The sequence below is a fragment of the Mauremys reevesii genome, linkage group 7 (assembly GCF_016161935.1).
Source record: "Mauremys reevesii isolate NIE-2019 linkage group 7, ASM1616193v1, whole genome shotgun sequence".
In the NCBI taxonomy this organism is placed as follows: domain Eukaryota; kingdom Metazoa; phylum Chordata; order Testudines; family Geoemydidae; genus Mauremys; species Mauremys reevesii.
The window spans coordinates 18,251,694-18,278,979 of record NC_052629.1 but is presented as its reverse complement, the minus strand read 5'-3'; the positions used below and the strand labels follow the sequence as shown (position 1 = coordinate 18,278,979).

The 27,286-nt window shown below is 40.4% G+C and overlaps 1 protein-coding gene across 14 annotated transcripts in view; it reads left to right on the top strand.

The window, feature by feature from the left end:
• The window catches only part of ATE1 (arginyltransferase 1), a 160,655-nt gene that overhangs the window by 41,205 nt on the left and 92,164 nt on the right, over window positions 1-27,286 (top strand). For 13 of the 14 annotated variants that reach the window (XR_005582743.1, XM_039481165.1, XM_039481169.1 and 10 more), the window contains one exon: window positions 14,176-14,208. The exons of the other annotated variant lie outside the window; for it this stretch is intronic. Coding sequence is in view for 12 of the 13 variants with exons in the window: in XM_039481165.1 (XP_039337099.1) it covers window positions 14,176-14,208 (33 nt within the window). In the remaining variant the exon portion in view is untranslated. The remainder of the gene's footprint in view (window positions 1-14,175; window positions 14,209-27,286) is intronic. 14 annotated transcript variants of the gene reach the window in all.

The window sequence follows — 27,286 nt, the reverse complement described above, 5'->3', positions numbered from 1 at the left end:
GGTGCTTGACTTTCCAATCTTAACTTTCTTTTAACGTGGGGTTTTTGTATATAATTTCCTAGGTTATTTTAAAAAGAGGAAAAATAAATTGTATTATGTGCAATTGTAGGGTATCGAACGTTCAGGAACTTTAGCATTAAGGCGTAGCAAGCTTCACAGAGCAAAATACAGACAAGAAATGGTGATATTTGACAGTTTATAACACAATTAAATCTGAAAGGATTTTAAGGGAGATAACAAAAGTCTCCTTTCTGACCCTAGGGTCATCATTGTGGGAGGGATAGCTCAGTGTTTTGAGCATTGGCCTGCTAAACTCAGGGTTGTGAGTTCAGTCCTTAAGGGGGCCACTGAGGGAGCTGGGGCAAAAATCAGTACTTGGTCCTGCTAGTGAAGGCAGGGGGCTGGACTCAATGACCTTTGAAGGTCCCTTCCAGTTCTAGGAGATAGGTATATCTCCAATTATTATTAAAAATTCCACCAAATTTCAAGTTCCTGCTACAAACTATGGTGGCGGTACATCTCTTTTTAAAAAAAAGTCTAAGCATATATATAATGGAAAATGTTAGGCAATATGAATATAGAGTTTGCCTCCACTCGTATTATAAATTTGCAACTGTATCAGGCTTCAGCTTTCCTTTTTCTTGCTTAAGCAGTGGAAGTCTATAATCAGACCTTTTAGTATGTAGAAAGATGCTAATGAAATCAGTGCTGCAAGGATTTATTTACAGACTTAACAAAATTATTTGCTTATTTGTACTGAACTTGGGTGGTGGTGATGTGGGTTTGGTAAGCCAAAGGAAATGATTCAAGCCATAAAGTAAGAGGAGAAATTACTAAAGGTAGGAAAAAGTAAGTATAGATGTGACCTCTGTAATGAATAGCAATTTAACATGATGTTCTGATCACTGACCAAAAGTATATTGCAATGTATATTTTAGAGAACTTTACCCTGAATAGTGATTGTTGTGCAACCCTCCATTAAAAGTTTAAAAAAAGTATTGATTTTTTTTTCTTTTGCTGTCAGATGAATACAGTATCATTTAAAACAAGAATTCTACAGCTCAAGAACACTATAGCTGTTCAGGCAAACTGTAGTAAATGGAATTTTTTTCACTGATTGTGTTTTGAAATGTTTTTAGTGTTACACATTTGTATTTGTCTTTGAGTGACTAGGAAGAAATGGTTTATGAACTTGTGATATTTTTTGGAGATGTGAGTAATTTTCATGTTGGAAAAGCTAAGTGTTAAAATCCACTCCATTTTTCTTAGGAGCATTAGTTTTCTGCAGTAAACTACTATAAACCTTGCATACACTTAGATAATATATATGAAAATATTGGCTTCTTTGTTAAACCCATACACAACTGTGTATTTAGAAATCAACTTGAGGTCAAACTCTTATGAACCATTCACTGAAAGTACATTTAAACTATGATATTGTCACCACCGTATTTTTCTTCATCTCAGAAAGACATTCAGTGGCTGCCAATATATAAATATTAGAACTGCCTCTGAGCTACAGAGACTATGAAAATGATAGAGTAAAGTAGTTGCTAGGAGAGAGTAAATAATTCACTGCCGTACTATTGCAAGCAAACACCCTGGAAAACCCTTTCTTCCCTACCTCCCACAACAAAATGGGCAGAAAGGAGATATTGTGTCCCTTCTAAGAATTTTGAACACTCCAGTTGTGGCAGCAGCAGGGGCACCAAGGGAAAGGAGTGAAGAGACTGGACTTGTTCGGTTGTAAGCTTTATTCAGTGGGAGGGCTGCAATTTAGAATTGTTAACTAACTTTTCTAAGTTGCTATGACTACTCTCTGGGAGAACATGATGAAGTTTAAAGGATCAGGAAGGAGTTTAATGTGATGGAGGAGGAGGACAAGCCGGTGGACAGGACAGCTTGGATGTGGCTGAGTCAGCAGCTCGAACCATGGCATCTGCCATAACTATGAGAAGATGTTTGTGGCCTGAATCTTCAGATTGTCCTCCATAAGTGCAGCAGGCTACCCAAGAGAGGCCTTTTGAAGGCTACTCCCGCTTTTCAGAAAAGACAGATAAGGTACAAGGTAGCCTAAAAGATTCCAGGGCAATCCTGAAGTCATCGGTTGGAATCTATTCACTGGTGATGAAAAGGAAGCAATTCAACTGGAAACAGATTTTCAAATGTCCGAACTTTATACCTTGGTCCCAAGATGTGCAGAAAAAGAGTAGTAGAAATTCCAGGAGGTGACTCCCTCTCCCCTACATCTCTGCATGGCAGGTTCCTCTTGACCAGCAGCCTGAGTTTGTCAAGGGCAATATAACTATCGGTTCCTACCCCTGTATTTTCCGGTAGTCTATCCCATTTCCTTCATGCTTGGGGACACACAACATTGGATCAGTGGGTCCTAACCATGGAGGATCTGGGATACTCCCTTCACTTTGTTTCTATCTGCCCTTCCCTGTCCCTATACAGGGACCATCCTCACGAAGCTGTCCTTCAGCAGAAAATCCAATCTCTTTCAAGCAGGGGTCATACAGGAAGTTCCTCTGTTCTTCAGTGGGAAGAGCTTTTATTTCTGCTATTTCCTTATTCCTAAAGTGAAAGATGTTCTCTGGCCTATTTTAGATCTAAGAGAGTTACAAATACCTGAAGTAAATAAAGATCTGTAAGGTTACCCTAGCTTCCATTATTACTTCACTGGAACAAGGGGACAGGCATGCGACCCTTGATTTAAAAAAAAAAAACCCACTTACTTCCACGTAGTGATCCATCAAGACCACAGGAAGTTTCTCAGATTCACAGTGACTGGAACCCACTATTAGCAGCTCATTGTACTTTAATTCGGCCTGTCAGCTGCGCCTTTCATTTTCACAAAGTGCATGGTGGTGGTAACTGTGTATCGTTGGGGGTCAGTGTATCCCCTTACCTAGATGATTGCCTAGTGAGAGGCTGGTCTGAGTCTCAACTGCTGTCCAGTGAGACCATCATCAGGCCCACCTTCAGTGCACTGGGGTTATTACTTAGTCTGGACAAATCAATTCTGAAATCTGTGCAAAGAATAGAATTTATCAGAACTCCTGGATCCTCCAAAAGCCAGAGCATTTCTACTTCAATTGAGGTTCCAAATGCTGTGGGGCTTAATCATAGAAGTAAAAGCACATCCTGCTTCCACAGTGCACACTTGCCTTGGGCACAGGGCAGCATGTACCTACATGGTACGGCACACTGGGCTGCCCCTCAGGAAGCTTCAAGGGTGGCTAGTATTGGTGTATGCCCCCAGACATCAATGTCTAGACAGAGTGATTCGCATATCAGAGGTAATTTTGTTCTTCTGGACGGTTGGACAGACCCTTTGAAAGTTTGTATGGAAGTTGCCTTTGTTTCCCTGCAACCAATGCTCATATTGTTCATACATCCCTACTCCCTGGGTTGGGGGCACACAGGGAAATCCTGCACATTCAAAGTTTGTGGTCTCTTCAAGATCTGAGGATTCATAAATGACATGGAATTGCATGCTGACCATCTAGCTTGTTGGGCCTTCTATCCATATATCATGGGGGAAAAAATCTGCAAGTGTTAACGGACAACAGCAACTATGTTTTACCTAAACAGGCAGGGGAGGAGAGTGTTTATCGCAACTGCATCTGGAGGTGATTCTCCTCTGGGAGTTCTGCATAGCCAGCTCCATTCACTTCAGAGCTGCATACCTTCCAAGGGCGCAGAACATGTTGGAAGATCACCAGGGTAAGGGCTTTCTCTGATCACTGTGAGTATTCCATTACGTCTGGACATGTCCCGGTCCATCTTTCAGCTGTGGAGGGACTCCCCTGGCTCATTGATGGACACTTTCCTGTTACCATGGAAGAATTCCCTAATGTATGGCTTTCCTCTAGTTCCTTTGCTCTCCAGAGCCTGGTCCAAATCAAACAGGGACCATTCTTACCTCATACTTATAGCACTGGTTTTGCCTTGAAAGCACTGGTATTTGACCTTACTAACCATTTCAGTCAGGCCTCTGATATCTCTCCTGTTGGATCCAGATGCGATTTCTCAGGACCACGGCTGTCTGGTCCAGGCCAGCCTGCAGACCCTCCAGTTGACAGAGTGAATGCTTCATGGCTAACACTGTTGGAAAGGGCTTGCTCTAAGGATGTTCTGTAATTACTGTTGAACAGTAGAAAGCCCAGGTGTACTTACCTGATGAGATGATTTTTTTTTTCCTTTTTAATCTGATATCAATAGAAGTATCTCTTGCCATAGCAGGCTTCTACCAGCCACATATTGGACTATCTTTCGCACCTAAAACATCAAGGTCTGACAGCTATATTAAAGTATATTTGGCAGCTATTTCAGCTTTCTATTCTTCAGTGGATAATGGATTCATTTTTTTCAACTGCATTACTATCGGATTGTTACAAGGGTTAGGCTGATTATACCCACAGGTACAAGAACCTGTTCTCCATAGGATCTGACTCTGGTGATGAGTATTTCAAAGGGCGGCCACATTAATTTTACCAAGACTTGCTCCTTGCTCCACCTCTCTATGAAAGTGATGTTTGTGCTTTCAATAACTTCATCAAGGAGAGCAGGTGAGTTGAGAGTCTTGGTGTTAGAGCTTCCTTATACAGGTTTCCATAAGAGTAAAATTTACTTCTGCCCTCACCTAAAGTTCCTAAAGGTAGTGTCTAATTTCCACATTAATCAGTCAATTTATTTTCCAACTTTCTTTCCAAATCCTCACACTCATTCGTTTGATGTGAGAAGAGCTTTAGCTTCTACTTGGACCGCTCTAAATCCTTTAGATCCTCAATTCCGTTGTTTTGTCTCTGCCTGCAACTGCAACAATCAGTTTCTACTCCTAGGATTTCCTCTGGTATTTCTTCTTGCATTCATTTGTGCTACCCAGGGGCGGCTCTAGAAATCACGCTGCCCCAAGCAGCGCGGTGCGCTGCGCCGCTTTCTCCCCCCCTCCTGGCGGTTCCCTCTTCCCCCCGCTGCTCGGCTCTCGCTCCGCAGCAGGCGGACCCCGGGAGGGACGACTGGGCGCGCCGTGAGGCATGAGGGGAGGGGTCCAGCCGAGAGCGCGCCGCGCAGCGCGCGGTCATGCCTCCGCGCGCCTGCCGGCCGTCCCCCGGCGACCTGCCGCCTGGCCCGCCCGGCTGCCATGCGCAGCCGCCCCCCGCCCCCCCCCCCCCGCCCTCAGGGCTGCAGGGCGCCCTAGATTTTTTGCGCTCTAGGCACCAGCTTGCCTTCTGGTGCTACCAGTTAGCCAATGTCACGCCAGCACCTAGAGTGTTAGCCTGTTCAACTAGAGCACAGGCAGCTTCAGCATCTTTCCTGGTGCAAGTAGCCCTTCAAGACATTTCCAAAGTGTCAACTTGGTCATCAGACTACAACTTTGTTGCTCATTATGCCATTTCCCAGAATGATACTAGTTTTGGATGGGTGGTTGTCCAGTCGCAGGTACACTAATGTGCAGGCAGGAATGGACATGTCCAATCACTTGAAGGAGAAGAAGAAGGAGACATCTACCTTTCCATAAGTATAGCTCTTTGAGATGTGTTGCACGTGTACATTCCATGACTCACCCTCCTTTCCTTCTCTATTGGAGTTTATCTGGTAAGAAGGAACTGAGGAGGGTTGGGGCAGCTTTGTCCCCTTATCTCCATGCAGTTGTGCGTGACACCAGAGGACATTCGAGCTGCTCCAACAGATACCACCGAGGAGAAAAAGTTCTCCAATAGCTGTGCATGAGGCGCACGAACACACCGACAGTGGAAAGGACACGTGTAACACATCGAAGAACAACAGTTACAGAAACGTAGGTGGCAGTTTCTTCTCATGATGTGGCCTTTCACTACTTTGGACAGAAGAGTGGGTAGCTCCATCCATTCTTGCTTGAGGTAAAATTATTTAAACTTTTTTCTTGTCCTTAAAGAAATATGTAGACACTAAATATCCTAGTTTTCTTGACTCTGGCAGCCAAGCTTTCAGCATTTTGTACAAGTACCTTCTTATAGTTAGTTGAGGTTTTTTGTTTTTTTTCTCCCCTTACCATCTCTTTCTGCTCTGTCTGCCACTCTTTGACCTATGAGATCCAGCCACCTTAGGACAATGGCTACTCTCTGTCCCTCCACATCTGGCAGAGGAAGCTTCAGCAGTAGTTTGCTCAGTTGACTTTCTTTCCCTCCCTTATGGCCACTAGCAGCGGCTTAGTTTTTTGGATCACCATACTCCTTAGCTGCATTGGCTTATTGGTTTTGATCTCCAGTTCACTGAAACAGCCTTGGGCAAGCCATCAGCCATATGAACTGCAACAATGAAGGTTCCTTCTCATGGCCTTGGTTTATACACACCTGGTTATTAGACAGATAAAGACGAATTGCGGGGATGCAGAGAAAAGCAACAAAGTTAGACACAGACTTCATGTATTATCTTAGGCCAGGTCACTTAGAACCTGACTCTTGTGATGCTCAGCACGTACAGTCCTCAGTGAATTCTGCTGGAGTTTTGAGTGCTCAGCACCTCTGAAAAATGTCTGTGCCCGTGTCATCTGTTAAATAATACATCCCCACTTTACATGGTGGTTGAAACTAAATAATTCATATTTGAAAGGTGCAACTACACTGTAAGTGCGAACTGTATTTATTGTGACTGTCAAAAGGAAAAGGCCAAAATCAGTAGGGAAAACAAGTGTTTTGAAGAGGATATATACTGTGACTAAAAATAAATGGAAAGCTATCAGAAATCATGCAATCCCTTCAACATCTTAACAATCACTGTTGAGTGAGTGTTTTCCCTTTTTGGACACTAGAAATTTAAACAGAAGTAATGCAGTAACATTGTTACTATAATAATGCAAATATGAGAAGACCAGCAGGTTGTGTTTGAAAGGGGTGCCGGTCATTAAACTTACAAAGGGAAGATTTTTCAACATACTGAAATATATGAGTGAATGCAATTTCAGGTTACAAGTCCAGTGTTCTTATTCATTTGTCTTTTTAAGGTAAATGAAAAGATTGACAAAGACCTTATGTTATAAAACATTTAATGACCCTTGGCTTTTAGGTACATTATTTTTGGCACCATTAGCCTCATTTATAATTTATAATTTGTGCCATCTCAAAACCAGGTAAATAAATTTCTGGCTAGAGAGCGCTAATTTTTGTAAAGATTATTATTATTATTATTTATTTATTATTTTAACAACTAAGTATCTTCTGTAAACTGTTGTGTGGTATTATGCCACTGTAGATATATCCCCGCTTCAAGACTTTTCTGCTATTGGTCATCTTCAAAAGATTTGAGGACTTATAGTTTAAATGTAGTTTTTAAAGAGTCTAGTTTTACTGTAATAATATGGTGTACTATGGTTTTGTCATATTTGTGTTGACATTTATATTTATATTTTTCTTGCTCCTTTTTGTTCATCACATGTAGTAATCAGTGTGGCTGTTCTAAGATTTAGCCACATGCTATTTCTACAATGACATTGTTAGTTAATGTAACTTCTAGATTTTAAGTTTCTTTACAGCATTGTTTGTCTTTAAGAAAGACTTACAGCTGTAAGACAATCAAAACAAACTATGTGGCATCTATACAAGTTAGAAAACATTTCCATACATGATAATTAAAATTCGTAAGCAATTTTCAGAAAAAAGCCAAAATGAGTTTTATTGCCCGTTAGACCCACTGAAGCAAGAATTCTTATTTAACTTATTTGGGATATTTTATAATGACAAGCTCATAGAGGAAAAATAGTATGCCCCTCAGTTTCCACTGCTAAGGTAGTTGGTCAGCCTCCTTACCTTGTGCTTAGTTAAATATTAGTCTTGGAAGAAAATAATTTAATAGCATACAAAAGATTCAGTGTCTGAAAAGGTGCAAAAAATATTACCAAAGTGGCCAAATAGTTTATTCTTTATTTTTCCAGTTTTTTCATTACCTCCCTGAAAAGACAGTTGAACCAATACAGAAAATGAAGTCAGAAGTCCACGGTACAGCTAAGGGACTCATTCAGTTCTTTAGAAACCATATATCTGTGTAAGAAAACAATTTTAAAAGTTGATATACCTTGATACTTGACATAGTTGACGTATCTTGTCTTCCAAAGATATCCCAATACACTGCTTCTCTACTTTGGTGTCTTGAGTTTCCTGTGAGAGCGTGGCCAAAAGGCCTATAGTTTTTAAGGGTGTTTGTTTAAAAAAAAAAAAATTGAGGCTACTGAGGGATGTACCTCATACATCTAAAGTTGCACCTTACACTGTTTGAGTCAGTTGGTGTATTAGTGCATTTGCTGAGAGCTACCAAACACTACTCTCCTATGCCACTTTGTTTTTGATTGTTGCCATAGCAGATTCTTCCCCTTGTACATTTGCAGGTTAGTTCTTGACCATTAATTTTAGTTGAAAAGGATCACTTACATATCAATGCTTCCTTTGTTGGTGCGCCAAATATTCACTCTACTTTTTTTGCATGGCCCCCTTCCGTTTAGTAAACTGACTGCCTCGCAATCATTAATGAAGTTTTATTCTTACAACATCCCTGTGAGTGAGGGAAATACTATATCTATTTTACAAATAGGGAACTGAAGCACAGACTATATTAAGTAACATGCTCAAGATCACTCAGGCAATCTGTGCTGAAATGGGAATTGAAACCAGGTCTTTTGCATCCTACTCTAGTTCCTACCCTGTATGCTAACTTTCCCTGGGCCTGTTCTTGTGTAAACACCAACTATAAGACTCACTGAGCTCCATCACATTTCAGGAAGATTTGGCAAGAGAAAACCCCAGTAATCTTGATCACTCAACTCAAATTTGATAAATGTGGTTCTCTGATATCTTAAATTTGCCCCATGATCTCTACTATTTGTATTTCCCCTAATTCAAATCTTTCCCTTGAGGAGAGAATTGGGTCCCTCATCCAGACCCCAAATGGAACGGCTATGTTGTGGCAGACTTTTTTTCTAATGTAACTTTTCTAATCAGGTATCATCTGTGCTCTTGGTATCGCTGTAATGTGTTTATGTGGATGTATGCCTTTAATGGTGACCAGCAAAGGAAAAAGATTGGGCTTATACCCCTTATTTGCCTCAGATTTTCTGAAAGCAAATTTTTAAGCTTATCTTTCTTTTTTTGCATTGGAAGTTTTGTTGTCTGTCCTGGCAGACTGTGGAACTGGAGGTTAGTGAAATGAGTTCAGAGAGCAAATACTGAGCAACTGATGGGAGAAGGGATTTTTAGTCAGACTATAAAACTTATGGGGAGAAGGTGTGGGTTTTTTAATTGAAACCTAGTTAACTAGGGTGATAAATGTTTTGGGTAAAGGATGTCTCTGTTAAAAATTCAGTGTCCTGCTCCTCCAGTTAAAATTAGAGCTCAGGTTAAACACCTGAGACAGGTTCTGATGAGTCTCCCAGGAAAAACAGGGAAGACCAGGCTTGACATTCCTGATGCTTTGGTGGTGAATATCAAGTGGGATTTAAAAAAAAACAACGCAAAACATTTTTTAGGCCTTGTTTGCATGCTAAAGGTACAATAAGGGATGCCAGCAGTTCTTAAAACCCTGTGCTAGTCACCTCCAAGGGGAAATGTTTCTGTTTTTTGTCTAAGGTTTTTTTTCAAGGTCTGTTCCTGTATTATTTCTTTTTATGGACTCAGGCTGGTCTCCTTTCAATAGCTGAAGTGTATTTATCAGCCATTTCCTTCCACAGTGTTCCTGTACAAGGAATTTGTTGGCTTTTCTCTGTACCTGAGTGAAATAGTTCCTTAAAGGCCTGGTGAATTGATATCAACACATATGAAGTCCTTACTGTCTGTGGGATTTTAGTCTGTTTTTTACTTGCCAATCGGTAGCACTTAAATTTGGGAATTACCCAGTTCTCCTAAAACCCTGCCCAATAATGCTCACCCTGCTACAACTAGAGCAGGTCTGGAGGGAGAGGAGGATAAAAGAATAAAAAGTTCGGCCTGGAAAGATGAGCCCGCAGAGAGAATCCTGAGGAACCTCCATTTGGCTTGTATGGAGTTGTCTTCTCTCTACTTGTGTGTTTGTAGTACCTGAAGAATGCCATCAGGGGGAACTGGCAAACAGTTTGAAGGAAGGAAAAAGCTCACTAGATGGATCTTCTGTCCGTAAAATTCCAGGAAGTCCACAGAAAAGCTGTTTCTTCTGCAAGCTCTGTGCACCAGTTCCTGCAAGCAGCCTGCAGTGCAACATGCAGCCCCCTAAATCAAGCAGAACTGCAATAGGTAGGAAGAGGGAATGGGCTTGCTCTAGAACTCATGAAAATATTCCGGAGCCACCGGATAAGTGGACAGTTGGCTGTCTTTGTGGGTGAAGATAGATCACTTTAGTTTTCAGGGCTGAGAATTTGGCATCTTCCATTTTAAATGTTAAAACTCTGTTCAAAGATTAAGTTCACAGATAACCCTTTTTTCCCCAAGGGAAATTGGCAGCTATTAATCTGCCTCTGTTTTTGAAAATGAATTGCAAAGATAAGCAAACAGCTAACACTGTCAAAAAGAATATACTTTGCCTTCCCTCTGAAGAGCTCAAATCACTATACAATTATTAATATGAAGCAAGACCGAGAACTAACCCTTTCCCCATACATGCTATATACACTGGATTTATGGTTACTATTTTGCTTTTAAAGAACCCATGTTGTTAGAAGTAGATGTCATTTCCCCATAACATCAGATGTAGCTCATAATTTCCCACTAAAAAGTCAGAAATCTTATTTTTCTAGAAGCATGTATTTATCTTCTCTACTGGTTTCTTTGGGTTAAATCAAAAACTTCCCTATATTCTTTCTATACCTTTTTTAAAATATTGCTTTCTTAATGTGGCTTTTTGGTAGTATATTCATCTATTTTTTATTCTCAGTTGTATATTGTTTTAAATTAATTCCCCAAGAGTTTTTTGGTAGTGATAGGCAATTTATAATAATAATTGGATTATGATAAATTAATGTAGCACTCATTTTATAATTGTTTACTGTATAAAAGACTGAAAGTTATTGGTTTATCTGAGGTTAACATTAGAAAAGTTTGCACTTGCCAAAAGATGTCCAGTAATATTTGCAAATAACTGTTGATAAAAGGTTTATGCTAAATAAATGCAGGCACTGTAGCGACTTACCGCCTGCATTTGGGGCAGCGCTTTAGAAATGTGTTTGTAATTGTCTTGCATATGAGAATGAACTTGAATTCTGCATTCATGGCTAACTTCAGACCTCCTCTTCAAATTGGGAGATTCTGAACCCCAAAAAGATACCTTTGTTTTGCTGGTCAGATTTCATTTTTTATGAAAGTGAATAGCAGATGTGGGCTTCCATCAAAATTTAACAGCCTTTCTGCCTCTCACCAGTCCCACTGCTGCCAAAAATTACAGCATCATTGAATCACTTACTTACGATTACAGTAGAAAACATGGCACTACTAGTTTTAGAGAGATTCTTATGTAAAATACGTTGGAGACCTTATTGGTTGGTTGTTTGGGCTATTTGTTAATATTTGTCTATATCTTCACTATCATTCTTTTTTCTTGAATTTGAAGCACTGATCTCGTGAAGCCTACTTCCTAATTGCAATTATTATATAGTTAACTGAAAATCATGTGGAACTGAAAGGTAAACAGAAGTTATCTAAATGTTTACATTTAGATTGGAAACTAAGTTTTGTAAATTTACTTACAAAACTGGATTATATTAAACAGTTTGTGTTGTTTTTTCTGAAATTATAAATATGGAGTTCATTAAATCTTAGATCTGCAGGTTCTATGGAACAATCAGTTCCTCGCTTCTTTAAAATATTTGACTTTCTTAGGTAAAATGTCAGGAAAGTTAAATCAATAGATGTATAATTTAATATGAAAGCTTTAGCAGATATGACTAGATGAGGAAAGTAACATGCAATAATTAGATAAGAAATCAAGTGGATGACTTGGAATAGTTCGTTTCCCATAAGATTGTGAAATAATTCTGGGTTATTACTTCTCCAGTAGAAAGGCTGCTTCTGTGTTTCCAATATTTTCTTGGAAGCTGACTTTTATCTTTAATGATCTGGGGTAGCTGTGGTAGCGAGACTGCATTTATGACAAACAGTATATAGATAACTGTGACAACATATACTCTCTGGCGAGTGGCAGTTTTGGCTGTGGAAACTAAGCTTTAGGTTAAGATAAAAAAAAGTTTTTTAAAATCAAATGAATTGCACAGTAGGGCCTTAATCGATAAAACTGTTTGAAAAGTGTCTTTGGCTCAGCCTACTTACCCATAGGGTATAACTTGCACCATAAAGCTAGAGTTACAGATTAAGAACTATTGGGGGTCTTCTGACATCAAAATTAACAACACATGTTTTGTTTTGGTTTTTTTCCTGGTGCCAGAACCTTCTAAAACTATTGGCTATAATGATTGATATCAAGGTCATGGAAAACAGACAAGCAATATAGGAATTTATAAATCTCTGCTCTCTTTTTAGCCTGTGTGCCTCAACTTTGAATGGCTCTTTGGAAAACATAAAACGTGCTTTTTTTCAGAATCCAGAAGTAGAATTAGAATATTACAACCGTACATTTTCCCATGCCTCTGCAATAAAACTCAGAATTACTCAGGGTGTTGAACCAATCCTTGTGAACATATCTGAAAGGGCTAATTATAGACAACACACAGTTCCCTTGTCCTCAGCAGCTGTTTATAGACATTCCTTAAAGCACGTCTAAATATTTACCATTCATTTGTAGGTTAACATGATATTGTGTGTTTGAGAGAAAATGTAAACAAAATTAGTGCCCTAGGAAAAATCTTAAATTTTATTTCTGTTGAGCTCTTGATTAATTTACTGTAGAATCAGTCTTTTCTCATATACCATAATACAGGGTTATGACTGACTACTCAGTTTGTACTTCACTGATTCTCCAGTTAGTGTATTGCAGGTTTATGCAGCTTCAGGGGGCTGGAGTCAATTTTTAAGTGATCTGTTTTATAGCTGTTTGCCTGTACAAACACTGACTTTCATAAGTAAGGGTTTATTTAGGATATGTATAGCACTTTGGCCCAAGGTCAACAATGCCAGTGTAGTTTACATGTTGACAACGTTGGCATTTTTCTACCTTATTCTGTTCTAAGAAAGATCATTTGCCGTGGGAAGTCCGTTTATCAACTGTACTGTACATATACTCCTTCATCCTTTGCCTACATAAATCATAGTAAATTAATTAGGGGAGGAGTGAATCAAACTGGGCAACATAACGCTATCTGTTAAATAAATTGATCATATTTAAAAAAATCATTTTGGGATAAACCAATACCTGTAGTATCTTTAAAATATTGACAAATACATGTGCAAAATAAGTAAAAGTTATGCTGCTTTATTTAGAAGATAAATGGCATTAGCTAAATTACATTATTGTACGTTCATAGTCTTTTTTTTTTTTTTAAATCTTGAACACGATCACAATCTTTCTGTTTGAGTTTCTCCTTTTACGTCAAACTATTTGTGGCACATCAGTATATGTTGAAGAAAAACTCTAGTTTTGATAACACTTGTACTTTCAGGAAGTTGGCTTTCATGGAACTGAGCAGGCACATTTATGACTATGATGTTCTGCCTGTAAATGTTAAGATTTAACCAATCTCTACCACCAAACAGGAAGGCCAAAAAAAGGTGCTTTAGTGATAAGGATGGTAGGAAAAGCCACACCACTAGTGGGGGGGATGGAGGAGCAAGAGGTATGGGGGGGTGGGAAGAGGAACTTTGAACTTGTGCAGGGCATGGATTTAGAATAAAAATAAACCAGACGCAAACTTTGTATCTGTAACTATAATTTTATGTAGCTTTCCTTAGTCCCTTCTGGCAATTTTGTATTTTTGCCTGAGTTTTGTGTTTAACAGAAGATTTTCAAATGTTTTGTAAAATTAGTTCAAGTTTTATCTTCCAGTAGTGGTAAATCAGACATACAGTGGTATATTTTTGGAAGGTTTATTTTAATTTATGGAATCAGCAGCTTTTACTTTCAATGATTTATTTTGGAAAACAAAACTGCATAGACTTCAGTGTATTCAAATTAATAGAGAAAATTTAACTTCAGTGCTAACATTCTCTTGTTTCTGTTTTGTGTGTTCTGTTTGTTCTGACCATTCTCTGGGGACTGTGCTTCTGGTAAATCCCTCCCATGCAGTTCACAAGATTCCTCTGCGATTCTCCACTTGAGGTATGAATTTAATCCTAATTCTAAACTTTGGAATTATTTAATGCCAGGGTATCTTGGTTTCTTCTGCCTTCTGTAAACTGTACTTCTACCAGATCATTATCTAGGTATTACAATAAGAGGACTATCTTTAAGGGGCATAGGCTGAGATTTTCAAAGGCGCTTATGGGAGAGGCACATTCTTCTTTTGAATTTCCATGGGAGTTGGTTGCCTTAACTCCTTAAGGCTCTTTTGATAAACCCATCCATTGACTCTGGTATACACAATACACCTATATTTTAGTATTGGGGATTGCATAAATGAGGCAAAACCTGGAAGCCCTTGGTCAAGCAAAGCTCTTCAGGATTGTAGAATCAGGTCATGAAAGGATAATAAGACATCTACATTTCTGATTGATTGATTTAAGCTAATGTTAAAAAATCGTGGTTTTTGTCCCTGCATTCCAGCAACATCAACTTCATTGCCAGTCCAGCAAGGTCTCTTGGCATATTTTGAGGGGGACTAAAGGGGCAGAAGTGAAGTAAAATTCTAAAGTTTTCATTGTGTTAATCTGCTTTCCCCAACCCCCACATAGGACATTTATCATTCAGTGCTACTTAGGACACCTGGTATTCTGAAGACCAGGCTTACTTTATATACTAATTACGAAACATGTTCTATAGTAATCATATGTTAATGGCACCAAGCCTCAGTGAGTGTTTGTCCATACAAAAGGATGGTTTAACAAGTGAGGAGCTGTGTGTCTTATTTTAAATTGATTAGTTTAATGTTTATCAGTTGCAGTGTCTGGTTTTTGTCCTCTTAACTGATTCTCTGACTCTGTTACTACAGTCCAAATCCAAGATAAAACAAAAAATAAATTTAATAATTGAGGAATATGCCTGTTTGGTTCTATGCTGCAATTAACTTCCTCAGCCATCAACAAACCCCTTTCTCTTCCTTCCTTAAGAGTCCATCTCCAGTGCACAGCCCTAAGCCACTTTTGGGGACATACCATGTAGTAAGGTTGCGGTTGCTCACTAGGTCTATAAAGAGATCCTTTTTTAAAACAAGTCATCCTCGTTTTTGCTTAAAAGGGATGCAAATGGTAAGTTGGTTATTGCATCAGTTGGCTTTGCAGAAGTTTGGCTAGCATGATTGGTTTATTCTGGTCATCTCAATCCCATTGTTGTGACATCATACAATAAGACTTTAACCTTTTCAAGATCCACTCTTTTAATGTTGGGGCCTGCATGCCAAACCAGGATGGCTGTTACCAGGAAAATCTTTGTGTGAGTGAAAATTTTCACAAGATGTTGAAAGCACAATAGTTTACAGGGCCTAACTGGCTCTAAGATCTTTACTGTGCTCACATGCTTATGATTATATGTGATCACCAATTTTCTGTTCCTTTGCTCTCATTGCTGGCAGAAGTTTTTAGCACAGCCTGACAAGTAGTCCCCTAGCTGGCTCCTAAATGCATGCTTGTTACATGGATCTTCTGCTGGTTTAAAGTATGTTCACTAGCAGGTTTCTAGAAAGTGGCTAATCTGTCAGCCTCAGTTTGTTTAATATCCTTTTTTCTTTTAAGAATTAAAACCATGGAAGAATACCTGGCGGGGGGGGAAAGAGGCTGTGCATAACATCTTGTCATACTTTGGGTTATTATGTCAATAGAAGTAAACTAGAAATGAGCAAAAAGCAAACTCAACATTAAGAAATATTTTCAGAAAGATTTTTTTACCTTTTTGGCAATTTGTTTGTAAAAACTGGTTTATTGTGAAGTAAAGGAAAATTAAGTGAACGCATCACTTTTTAATCTTATCTGCTTTTGTTCTAAAGAGGAATCCAGGACTAGTGACTAAGAACTGAGCAAGGAGTTCACAGTTTGGAATGATGATTGAGATTACTTCATTTCCAGAACAAATACTGGGAAACAAAAATGTGGTACTGTCTTTGTTGTATGTCTTAAAGAGTTAACAACCACATGATGGTAATGAAATTGTCAGGTTATAGTAATTACACCAGTAATTTGATATGTTGCGGTTTGAATGAAGCCATGTGTGGAGAGTTTGTTACTTTTCTCTGCTGAATCCACCCCCCTTTACATTCCTGCAAGCTGAAGACTAATAGAGCTCATTAGACTTTATAGGAAAAGGGCTTTTATCACCTCGTCAAGTCAGGCAGCAGATTTCCATTATATTTCTAATTTTGTGTGGCTACATAGATGCTGATGTACGCTTCCCTGCTAGGTTTATGCTAGTATTCTTTCTTACAGACATTTTTTATTGACATTTCGAAGCTTGAATTAAATTTTGTGTGGCACCACTTACAGATGTCTTCAATTAGATGAAGTTAAATAAAAAGGGTTGTATATGTGAGGCCAAAGGATTCTTGAAATTCTCTATTCTGAAACGATTTCCACAAGCCAATCCAGTAGGATGCAGCTTCTTCCATTTTGAGGGGGAAAAAAATTCAAAACAAAACCTTATGTGAGTTTGAATTTGTTTTGAATTTTTAATCTGTATTAGCTGCAGCAAGTACCTGTATTAAAATAGTCTTCCCACTCATTTTATACTTGCCTTTATTACTTAATTCAATCTTGAGGTATTGCCATCAATTGTTAAACATGAATTAAAATATTATTTCCTTCCATATATAGTAAGTGACAGGGGAAGAACAGACAACTCTCTAGCAAAAAATACAACTCTGTAAAGAGAACCATCCTATTTTCCCCACTGAGACTATATAAAAAGCATTCAGTTCTTTATCACTGCTAAAGATTTTGGTGCCCCTTCAGTCTATCTAGACAAGAGCAAGACTGATGGTGTGGTACAATGCACAGCAATCTGCCATATAAATATTAGCAGAATAGCTAAGAATTTTATTCAATGAGTAGAAATAAGCATATCAGTGATGACACTCTCTTGTGGTACTCCTTTGTGTTTACTTGGAGAAAATGCAATGCTCTTAAAACAGAGTTGCAATGTCAAGTAACAGTTTGTACATGAAGTCCTCTCTGTGCTGAAATGAGAATTTACCTTACAAAAATACCAAGATTGGGGACGAAAGGAGGACTACAGTAAACGATCTTCTGAAGTTCCAAATGATTGTGATGTTAGCAAATCTTTATTAAGCATAGTTGTTAAATAGATTTTTGGTAATCAGCAAATCTTAGTCGGTTTTTGTTATCTCTTTGTTACCCTCATTAGTTTGCTTTCCCCCTTTTACAAGCCTTCCTATCTGTCCTCTTCCCAGGCCACTTACGCTGCTTCTTTATAGTCTCTTTTTGCCCTGTCTTTCCCTCGCTTTCTCTCATCACCTCATTTCAGGTTCAGAACTTTATGCAAGACACCTGTTACTAGCATTGACAATGCTGTGCCATAGATTTGCCATCAGCCTTCTAAAGTGCACCAGTCAAACTAGCTTTCAGAGCAAGCACTGCTTACGTGTTTTGCTAAACCTTCAGGGTGAGGAATGAATGTGCTTGTGACTGCTGGTTTGCTGGCTGGACAACTATTTTCTTCCCTTGATCGCCCCTTCTAAAAATATTTAAACATGCTACCTAATTAATCCCCATCCTCCACCCCAAGAAAGTCATGGGTTACTATTTAAGAAGTTAAATTTAAGGGTTGATTTATTATGAAATGCTTAAAATATGTGGTTTATATTTTAGAAGAATAGAACAAAGAAAAAGTTTGTGCTCCAACACAAATTCTAATTTTTATATCTGACCTTTTATATTCCTGGTGTTCAGAAAACATCTGATAGCCAATACATTTCTGATGTTTTAGAAGAACTAAGATTAATGGGATTGGTATATAAAGGAAATTCTATATTATATCCTGTTAGCCCTTACTTACAATTTGTGATAAAAATAACTGATTTTTTTTTTAATGTCAGTTTTCTGTGCAGTTTCTTCCTGTTTTCTATCAGAGGGGTGGTTGTGTTAGTCTGTATCCTTGTTCTTCCTGTCTTCACTGGTCACAAGGCCAAGACCAATCAATACGAAAACTTTTCACCCTCCTTATTCAGCCCATTGTGTTTTTGTCCATCCTTTGCTCTCCACAGTCTTTAGTTGCATTGCTGTGTAGTGGTCATCATCTTTAACTCTTCGTTTAACCAGTTTTAGTGCTAAGTGACTACAGCTGAGGAGACATTTCCTTTTAAGATCTTATCCTTCACCTTTCCCCCCCACATACAAATGGAGACATTGGTAAATGGCTTGTCTAGTTTTTGTAAAGTCTAGCACACGTGCCATTTAAACACATATTTTGCTTCTCTATAAAGGAAAAAGGACACTAAATTATCTAAACTACTTCATGCCACAAGGGGCCACAACAGTAGTGGCCTTAACTCACCCAACAATATTGTTAATTTATCCAGCTATACTCTTAGCCCGGCTGAAGAGTCTGTGCTGTCTCGGGGCCCCTCCTTCTGTCCCTCCACCCCCACGAACATGATACAGTTCTGTGGTGACCTGGAATCCTACTTTCGATGTCTCCGACTGAAGGAATGTTTCCAACACACCTTTGAACAGTACTCTAATCCACAGAAACCTTCCTACCAACACTACAAAAAGAAGGAGTCTGCGTGGACTCATCCTGAAGGTTGAAACAACAGACTGGACTTTATATAGAGTGCTTCCACCGACGTGCACGGGCTGAAGTTGTGGAAAAGCAGTATCACTTGCCCCATAACCTCAACCGTGCAGAACACAATGCCATCCACAGCCTCAGGAACAACTCTGACGACATAATCAAAAAGGCTGACAAAGGAGATGCTGTCATCATCATGAATAGGGCGGAATATGAACGAAGGCTGCTAGGCAGCTCTCTAACACCACATTCTACAGGCCATTTGTCCTGGTCTGCACCCTCACTTGAAACTGGGGGGTTTCAAAGTGAGGACCAGCATGTATTCCCCCACCCTAAAATCCTAGGGTAGGTCTCCTTTGCTGCCACCAGTCAGGTTAAAGTGTCTGACACACTACCTGTCCCCCAAGCTTCCCCTGGGGAACCCAGATTCAAACCCCTTGAATCTCTACACACAGGGAAGCAGCCCACTTCCCCCCTCTCTCTCTCCTAGCCACTTTGGAGAGATATACACCGAGTCAAATCCTTGACTCAACACAAAGAGGGACTCACTTCCCCCCTCCCCTTCCCTAGTCCTGGAAAGAGATACCTGATTCAAACTGCTTGAATCAAACCCAGGAGGAACGGTCTCTTCCTCCTCCCCCTTCCCCCTTTTCCACAAGAGAAGGAATTAACCAAGTCCAAAGAAAAGAGAGAATTTATTAAAGAATAAAAAAAAAATACAGAATCTCTATGAGCCCAAGGACACTCTCAGGGGGTATAACCTTATCAATCTCGGGAGAGAATCCTCTCTCTTTCTCAGTACAACCAGTATAAGCAGAATTAAGAATAATCAATAACAAACACACAGAATTGCAAACATAGGATTATTAGATAAGGACACAAAGTATCTTTCTAATACTCACTATCTTGACTAGAAGAAATTAGTTCAGAAAGGTGGAAGCTGGTAGACTTGATTAAATCATCTAGACTCTTGTAACTTCAAACGGCCAAAGACAAACACCCCCAACAGAGGGAAAAGTTCCCTCCTAGGAGTTTCAAATTCTCTTCCCTGATTGGTCCTCCGGTCAGGTGCCCACCAGGTACTATGCTTTAACCCTTTACTAACTATTCATGACACCATTACTTTCTGATCCCACTGAGGGTTACCTAAAGAAACTACACCATTTGCTCAGGAAACTCCCTGAAAAAGCACAGGAACATATCTGCACAGACACACCCCTAGAACTCCAACCAGGGGTATTCTATCTGCTACCCAAGATCCATAAACCTGGAAATCCTGGACGCCCCATCATCTCAGGCATTGGAACCCTGAGGGCAGGATTGTCTGGCTATGTAGACTCTCTCCTCAGGCCCTACGCTACCAGTACTCCTAGCTATCTTCAAGACACCACTGACTTCCTGAGGAAACTACAGTCCATTGGTGATCCTCCAGAAAACACCATCCTGGCCACTGTGGATGTAGAAGCCCTCTACACCAACATTCCACACAAAGATGGACTACAAGCCATCAGGAACAGTATCCCCGATAATGTCACAGCAGACATGGTGGCTGAACTTTGACTTTGTCCTCACCCACAACTATTTCACATTTGGGGACAATGTATATCTTCAATTCAGTGGCACTGCTATGGGTACCTGCATGGCCCCACAGTATGCCAACATTTTTATGGCTGACTTAGAACAATGCTTCCTCAGCTCTCGTCCCCTAAGCCCCTACTCTTCTTGCACTACATTGATGACATCTTCATCATCTGGACACATGGAAAAGAATCCCTTGAGGAATTCCACCATGATTTCAACAATTTCCGTCCCACCATCAACCTCAGCCTGGACCAGTCCACACAAGAGATCCACTTCCTGGACACTACAGTGCTAATAAGCAATGGTCACATAAACACCACCTTATACCGGAAACCTACTGACCACTATACTTACCTACATGCCTCCAGCTTTCATCCAGACCACACCATACGATCCATTGTCTACAGCCAAGCTCTAAGATACAACCACATTTGCTCCAATCCCTCAGACAGAGACAAACAACTACAATACCCACCCGCTGAAGTGAAAAAACAGATTGATAGAGCCAGAAGAATACCTAGAAGTCACCTATTCCAGGACAGGCCCAACAAAGAAAGTAACAGAACGTCACTAGCCATCGCCTTCAGCCCTCAACTAAAACCTCTCCAGCACATCATCAAGAATCTACAACCTACCTTGAAGGACAATCCCTCACTCTCTCAGAACTTGGGAGACAGGCCAGTCCTCACTTACAGACAGCCCCCCAACCACATCAGCAACCACACAACAAAAACACTAACCCAGGAACTTATCCTTGAAACAAAGCCCGTTGCCAACTCTGTCCACATAGCTATTCAGATACCATCATAGGACCTAATCACATTAGCCACACCATCAGAGGCTCGTTCACCTGCACATCTACCAATGTGATATATGCCATCATGTGCCAGCAATGTCCCTCTGCCATGTACATTGGCCAAACCAGACAGTCTCTATGTAAAAGAATAAATGGACACAAATCAGACGTCAAGAATTATAACATTCAAAAACCAGTCAGAGAACACTTCAACCTCCCTGGTCACTCAGTTACAGATCTAAAAGTCACAAGTCTTCAACAAAAAAACTTCAAAAACAGACTCCAACGAGAAACTGCAGAACTGGAATTAATTTGCAAACTGGACACCATTAAATTAGGCTTGAATAAAGACTGGGAGTGGATGGGTCATTACACAAAGTAAAAACTATTTCCCCGTGCAATTTTTTCTCCTACTGTTACTAACACCTTCTTGTCAACTGTTTGAAATGGGCCATCCTGATTATCACTAAAAATTTTTTGATTATCTCCTGCTGATAATAGCTCACCTTAATTGATTAGTCTTGTTAGAGTTGTTTGACAACCCCCATTTTTTCATGTTCAATGAGTGTATATATATATCTTCCTACTGTATTTTCCACTGCATGCAGTGGGTTTCATGGGTTTTAGCCCACGAAAGCTTATGCCCAAATAAATTTGTTAGTCTCTAAGGTGCCACAAGTACTCCTTGTTCTTTTTGCTGATACAGACTAACATGGCTACCACTCTGAATTAAATACATAGTAACTAGAGCAACCAATGGATTAGACATTTGATGTCATTCTATCTGAGATTTAAAAAGGTATGAGAATCTTGCAGAATAAACTGAGTAGGATCATACAAGCCTCTGTAAAAGGACAAGATGAAATTAAAACAGAAGTAGCTTCAGAAGATATTGCAGCATTGTGAAGTGGGGGGAAAGATGGGGCCTAGTTGGGACCACCCTTTCTTCCCAGTGCCCCTGGATGCAGAACTATGAAGAAGTGAGGCATTCCCTTCCTCGGGAGGTCCAGAGCCGATACAGAGCCCCCTTGCTCAAGCCATGTAGGCGGGGGCAAGAGAAAAATTTAAGGGAGTCGCCAGGGTCATAACTCTCAAGCCAACAGAAGCAAATGCAAAAGCAGGCTCTGCACCAGACACCGTTGGACACTAATGATGTCATCAGCCAGCTTTCTACAGTTTTCAGGGTGGATCAACAGTGACAAGGTGTCACCAGGCAGTTTCTTTGAATTTATGCCTGTTTCTAGGCGTTCTGACAAGAAGAGTCTGATAAATCAGTATCCTAGTTCCATTAAGATTCATTACTAGGGATGCTTGTCAAAATTTTGCAGCATTTCCATAGATTACTTAAGCTAGTCACTTACCTTAGACCCCAGGTTAGGCTTCCTCTTTCACTAGGGAGCCTCAGTCCTACAAAGGTTGTGAGAACCTTCTTTCTTCCCCTTTGAATCTTCATCCTTAAGTTTCTATCTATTAAAGTGAGTTTCTAATGGCTATTACTCCTGCCTCCTGTATGGAGGAGAGAGCTATACTTATGTAAGGAACCTTAAAAACAAGACATGAGGATATTTGGACAACTACATTGTTTTCTTCTGAAGGTAGCTTTGAAATTTTACCTCAGTCAGGATATTTCCATTCTCTGTTTTTGTTCCAACCTAGGCAAGAGAAATCAAATTAAAAAGTAAGTACAGGCGAGTCTCATCTTACGCGGGGGTTCCGTTCCGCGGTTAGCGCGTAAAGCGAAAACCGCGTATAGTCAAAATTACATTGAGTTGAATGGTGGGCAGAATCGCCCGCACTACAGATACAGTATTAAAATTAGTTTTTTGGTGTTTTTGTTTTTGTTTTTACCAACCACGTAAAGCTGAAATCGCGCATGTTAAATGCACGTAAGATGCGACAGACTTGTAGTAATTTGCTCTATAAACTTCAGTTATAAAACTGATAGGAATGAACTTTCTTGATTAAAGACCAGCAGTCTGTCTTCACATATTTGATCTGTGGTGGACAAACTCAGGGAAATTTAGTGTTCCAAAATGAACAACTCAAAATCACTTGTTATAAAAAAAAACAAACCCAACAACCCTTCATAAGTATATAACTCATATGTAGCGAAGAGATGACTCACTGATGTGGCGCCTCCTGCTGGTTGTCTGGGAATTAGCTTTTTTTCAGCCTCGGAGTGCCCTCTGCTGGCCAGTATTTCGCCTGCCGCTGGCCCCGAGTCCCTCCCGGACCCCGGTGCCCTTTACCTCGGGGTTCTGCCCCAGCAGTACTTTCACTCTCTGGGTCTCCCCTCCCTGGGGAACTCCCAACTCTCTAAACCCACCTTGCCTCAGTGGCTACTGCCAGTCATCATCTAGCCCCTGCTCACTGGGGCAGACTGCAGTCTGTAATGGCCACTCATAATTGGCAAGGAGGTTGGACCAGCTGCCTCTGCCTAATCCCGGGCTACATCCCTGCAGCCCCAGTACCTGTTTAGGCCTTGACCCAAGGCCTCAGCCTGGGGAGTTGCCAGGCTGGAGCTTCCCAGCACTGCTCTATCCAGTACATTGCCCCCAGGCAGCTAGGCCTGTCTCCCTCCAAGGCCAGAGCAAGACTCCATTGCCTTCTAGCCCTTCAGCTCTTTTATAGGGCCCAGCGTGGCCCTGATTGGCTGCCTCCCAGCTTTTCCTATTGGCTCCCTGGGACAGCCCTTTCCCAGAGCTGTTTTTAACTCCTTCAGGGCTGGAGCAGGGTGATGACCCCGCTACACCATAGCCTTACACTCTTCTGCTATAAGTATTTTAAAACTAGGGCACATTCAGAATGCTAGAGATGGGGTAGGCAAACTTTTTGGCCCGAGGGCCACATTGGGGTTGCAAAACGGTATGGAGGGTCAGGTAGGGAAGGCTGTGCCCCCCCAACTAGGCTACCCCATGCCCCCTTCTGCCCCCCTCAGAACACCCGACCCATCCAACTCCCCCTGCTCCTTGTCCTCTGAGCATCCCTTGACCGCCTCCTCCCAGGACCTCCTGCTCCTAACTGCCCCCCTGGGACTCCCTCCATCCCCCCCAGCCCCTTTTGGAATTTGGCCCTGCGAACATGGGTGGAGGACTCAGGAGGAGCAGGGGCAGCCGCGCAGCCAGAGAGAAGCAGCAGTTTCCCCTTCAAAGCGCCGCTTCTCTCTGGCCAGCTGTACGGCCAACCGGTGCTCCTTCTGAGTCCTCCGGCCGCGTTCCCCACGCTCCTCCCACCCGCACCGCCCGCCTGCTCCCCTTCCTCCACAGTGCAGCCCCTCCTCCCTGTGGGGAGTACTCTGGTGCTGAGCTGCCAAAGTGCCCAGCCCTGGGGCCCCCTGTTGTTGGGGGCCCCCGTGCCAGGGCACCCTGTGTTTGCTTGTAAATCTGCCCCTGAGCCACACCGCCCGGCCGGAGCCAACCACACCCCCGCGCTGCCAGCATGGCGAGCTGAGGCTGCGGGGTAGGGGGGACAGCAGGGGAGGGGCTGGGGCCGGCCGGGAGCAGGCCATAGTTTGCCCACCTCTGTGCTAGAGATTATGAACATTAGCATATAAAATCTTCACTTCAGAGCTGTTGGGGTACAATGCTTTTTGGTACAAAGATTTTATAATTGGTTTCCCATCCAAGGCCCTAATCCTGCAAAGATGTAAATTCCTGAGTAATGTTTTGCGTTGTGAGTGGTCCCATTGATTCCAATGAGAGTTTCAGAGTGCATTAAGCTAAGCACATGTGCAAGTGTTCGCAGGATCAGGGCCCCACTATCTCCTTTTCCCAACCCAGTTTAGCCTGTGAGATCTGTCAGGATCACATGACAAAGTGCATGACTACAAGCTGCAGGTCATGCTTGTTTTTCCTTTTCCCTTTGATGTTGGATACACCATTTATATACTACTAACAATCCCAATTGCTTTTCAGTTACACTAATAGTAAGGGCTTGCAAATTAGGAAACTCTTTTCAAATGAAAGCAGAAACCCTATGTAGTTAAAGCAAAAATATTTCCCCCTAAGTAATCCAGTATTGGAACATTTAAGACACCAATATTTTCCCCCATTATGATTAGGGTGACATCCATTATTAATCTTCACCATTTACTTTAATTTAGTTCTCTTTTTTTCCTAGAACAGTGTGAATAATTCTGTTTAATTTCATAATGAAAAACTACAATTTATGCACTTGTATCTGACGAAGTGGGTATTCACCCACGGAAGTTCATGCTCCAAAACGTCTGTTAGTCTATAAGGTGCCACAGGATTCTTTGCTGCTTTTACAATTTATGCAATACTGGTTCATGTAAAAAAATTTGAATATACATTTATTGAAGTTGTTTAGAGAAAATAGTTTCTTCATTGGCAAGCAAACCTGAGAGAGATTGTATGCCTAGGTTTCATCCAATAATTGCAACATACTGCAGCGAGTTTGCTTTATTAAAATTGTGGTACTATAAGGCTTAGCTATCATAGCTAATTAAAAATCAATTTAAAGCTTGTAGCATTGTTGATGCCTATAAGGATTCATATGAGTGCTGAAGTTTGGTTCAGTCGTTTATTTTGTGAGAAACGGGAAATAAAAATATTTGGCCAAACTGTGAAGTCATTCCACATTTATTCCCTTGTGGGTATAGAGAATTATTACCAGCTACAAGAAAAACAGCAAAGATTTACATTTTTCAAATATATTCCAGGAGTTGCTTTTATCAGTGTCCTCTTTGTTGAAAATATATAGCTTACATTGCATCAACCGAAGAAGTAAGCATGACTGTTCAAAGCCACCAAAACTGAAGAAATTAAAAAAGACCACATACTGTAATTCAGTCTGACTAGTAAACTGGCATAATGTTAGTGTGATAGCATGCAGGAACCTCACACAATTAACTCCAACATCAGCAGAGTTCCAATAAAAAGCGAGGGCACACCTTGCAAAAGATTCCCTCTAGGACCCCCAGGAGCGTGGCGAGCTGCCAGGTACATAGAATACTGGGGAGGCACTTTGAAAGCCTAATTTCGCTGACCGCAGGGAAAACTGTATCTAAACTAGAAGCCAGAGATTTCCTCCTTTCCTTTCCCTTTATGGGTAGTATAGACTTGTCTTCCCACCTTCTTCTTTACATCCAAAGCAGAAGAGAGAGAAGTATGATCCCCTTAATTGTTACGGTTGTTACATTCCGTCTGGTAAGTGATAATTGCTGTATTCCAAGATACAACAGGAATAGGTAGTGATCAGACTATATAAGAGTAAAAATTACACAGTTACCTTGATCGTAAGTTCTTTGAGGCAGGAACCATATTTTTGTTTTGTTTATGTACAGTGCCTTGCACAATAGGGTCCTGGACCATTACTTCTAAGTGCCCTGGTAGTACAAATTAATAATAATAAATAAAGTAAAGCTTCTATAAGAAAAGTGAAAGTGACTGACATGCATTAAAGCAATCTGGGACATTGACTACAATACGTGAAGTTTCAATATAATAATTGACTATAAACATGTTCCACTGTATTACTGGACTTATGGTCAATACAATATATTATATGATAGAAGTTAATATTAAATATGATTTAAAGCACTAATGATACAACATTGAGATGTAAAAATGTAGAGCCAGTATGGTATGATGTCAGAGTGGAATCAAATCCTCTGGTGTTAATAGAATTGGTAGCTAGTTGACTATGATGTTAAATGGAATTAATATGTAACAAAATACATTTTATTGTACTTTTTTGACATGATATAAACTAGTTTACCTTTTTTTGGTCCTGGTTTTAGTTCTTAAATCTACATTTTTGACTGCACCCATATCAGTAAATCTTTATCATTCTCACACCAATGAATCATTGATTTTTTTTATATTGATACCTAATATTCATATTGAGACCTGGTAGCCTCAACCCTCGGGGGTGGGGGGGGAAACTAATTTAGCTTATTTTTGTATAAAACTTCAACTTGTTGACTGGGAGCATGGTGTGATATATTCAGATATCCCACACTGTTGTGTTTGGGGATTTAAATTATTTAGTTGGTCTCCCTGTGAATGTAAAAGTTGTTTACACTTAGAGATTTGCTGCAGAACATATAGGACATTCTTATTTCTGTCATTCTGCCTCTCTCCTTATGTTTAGCTGATACAAAAA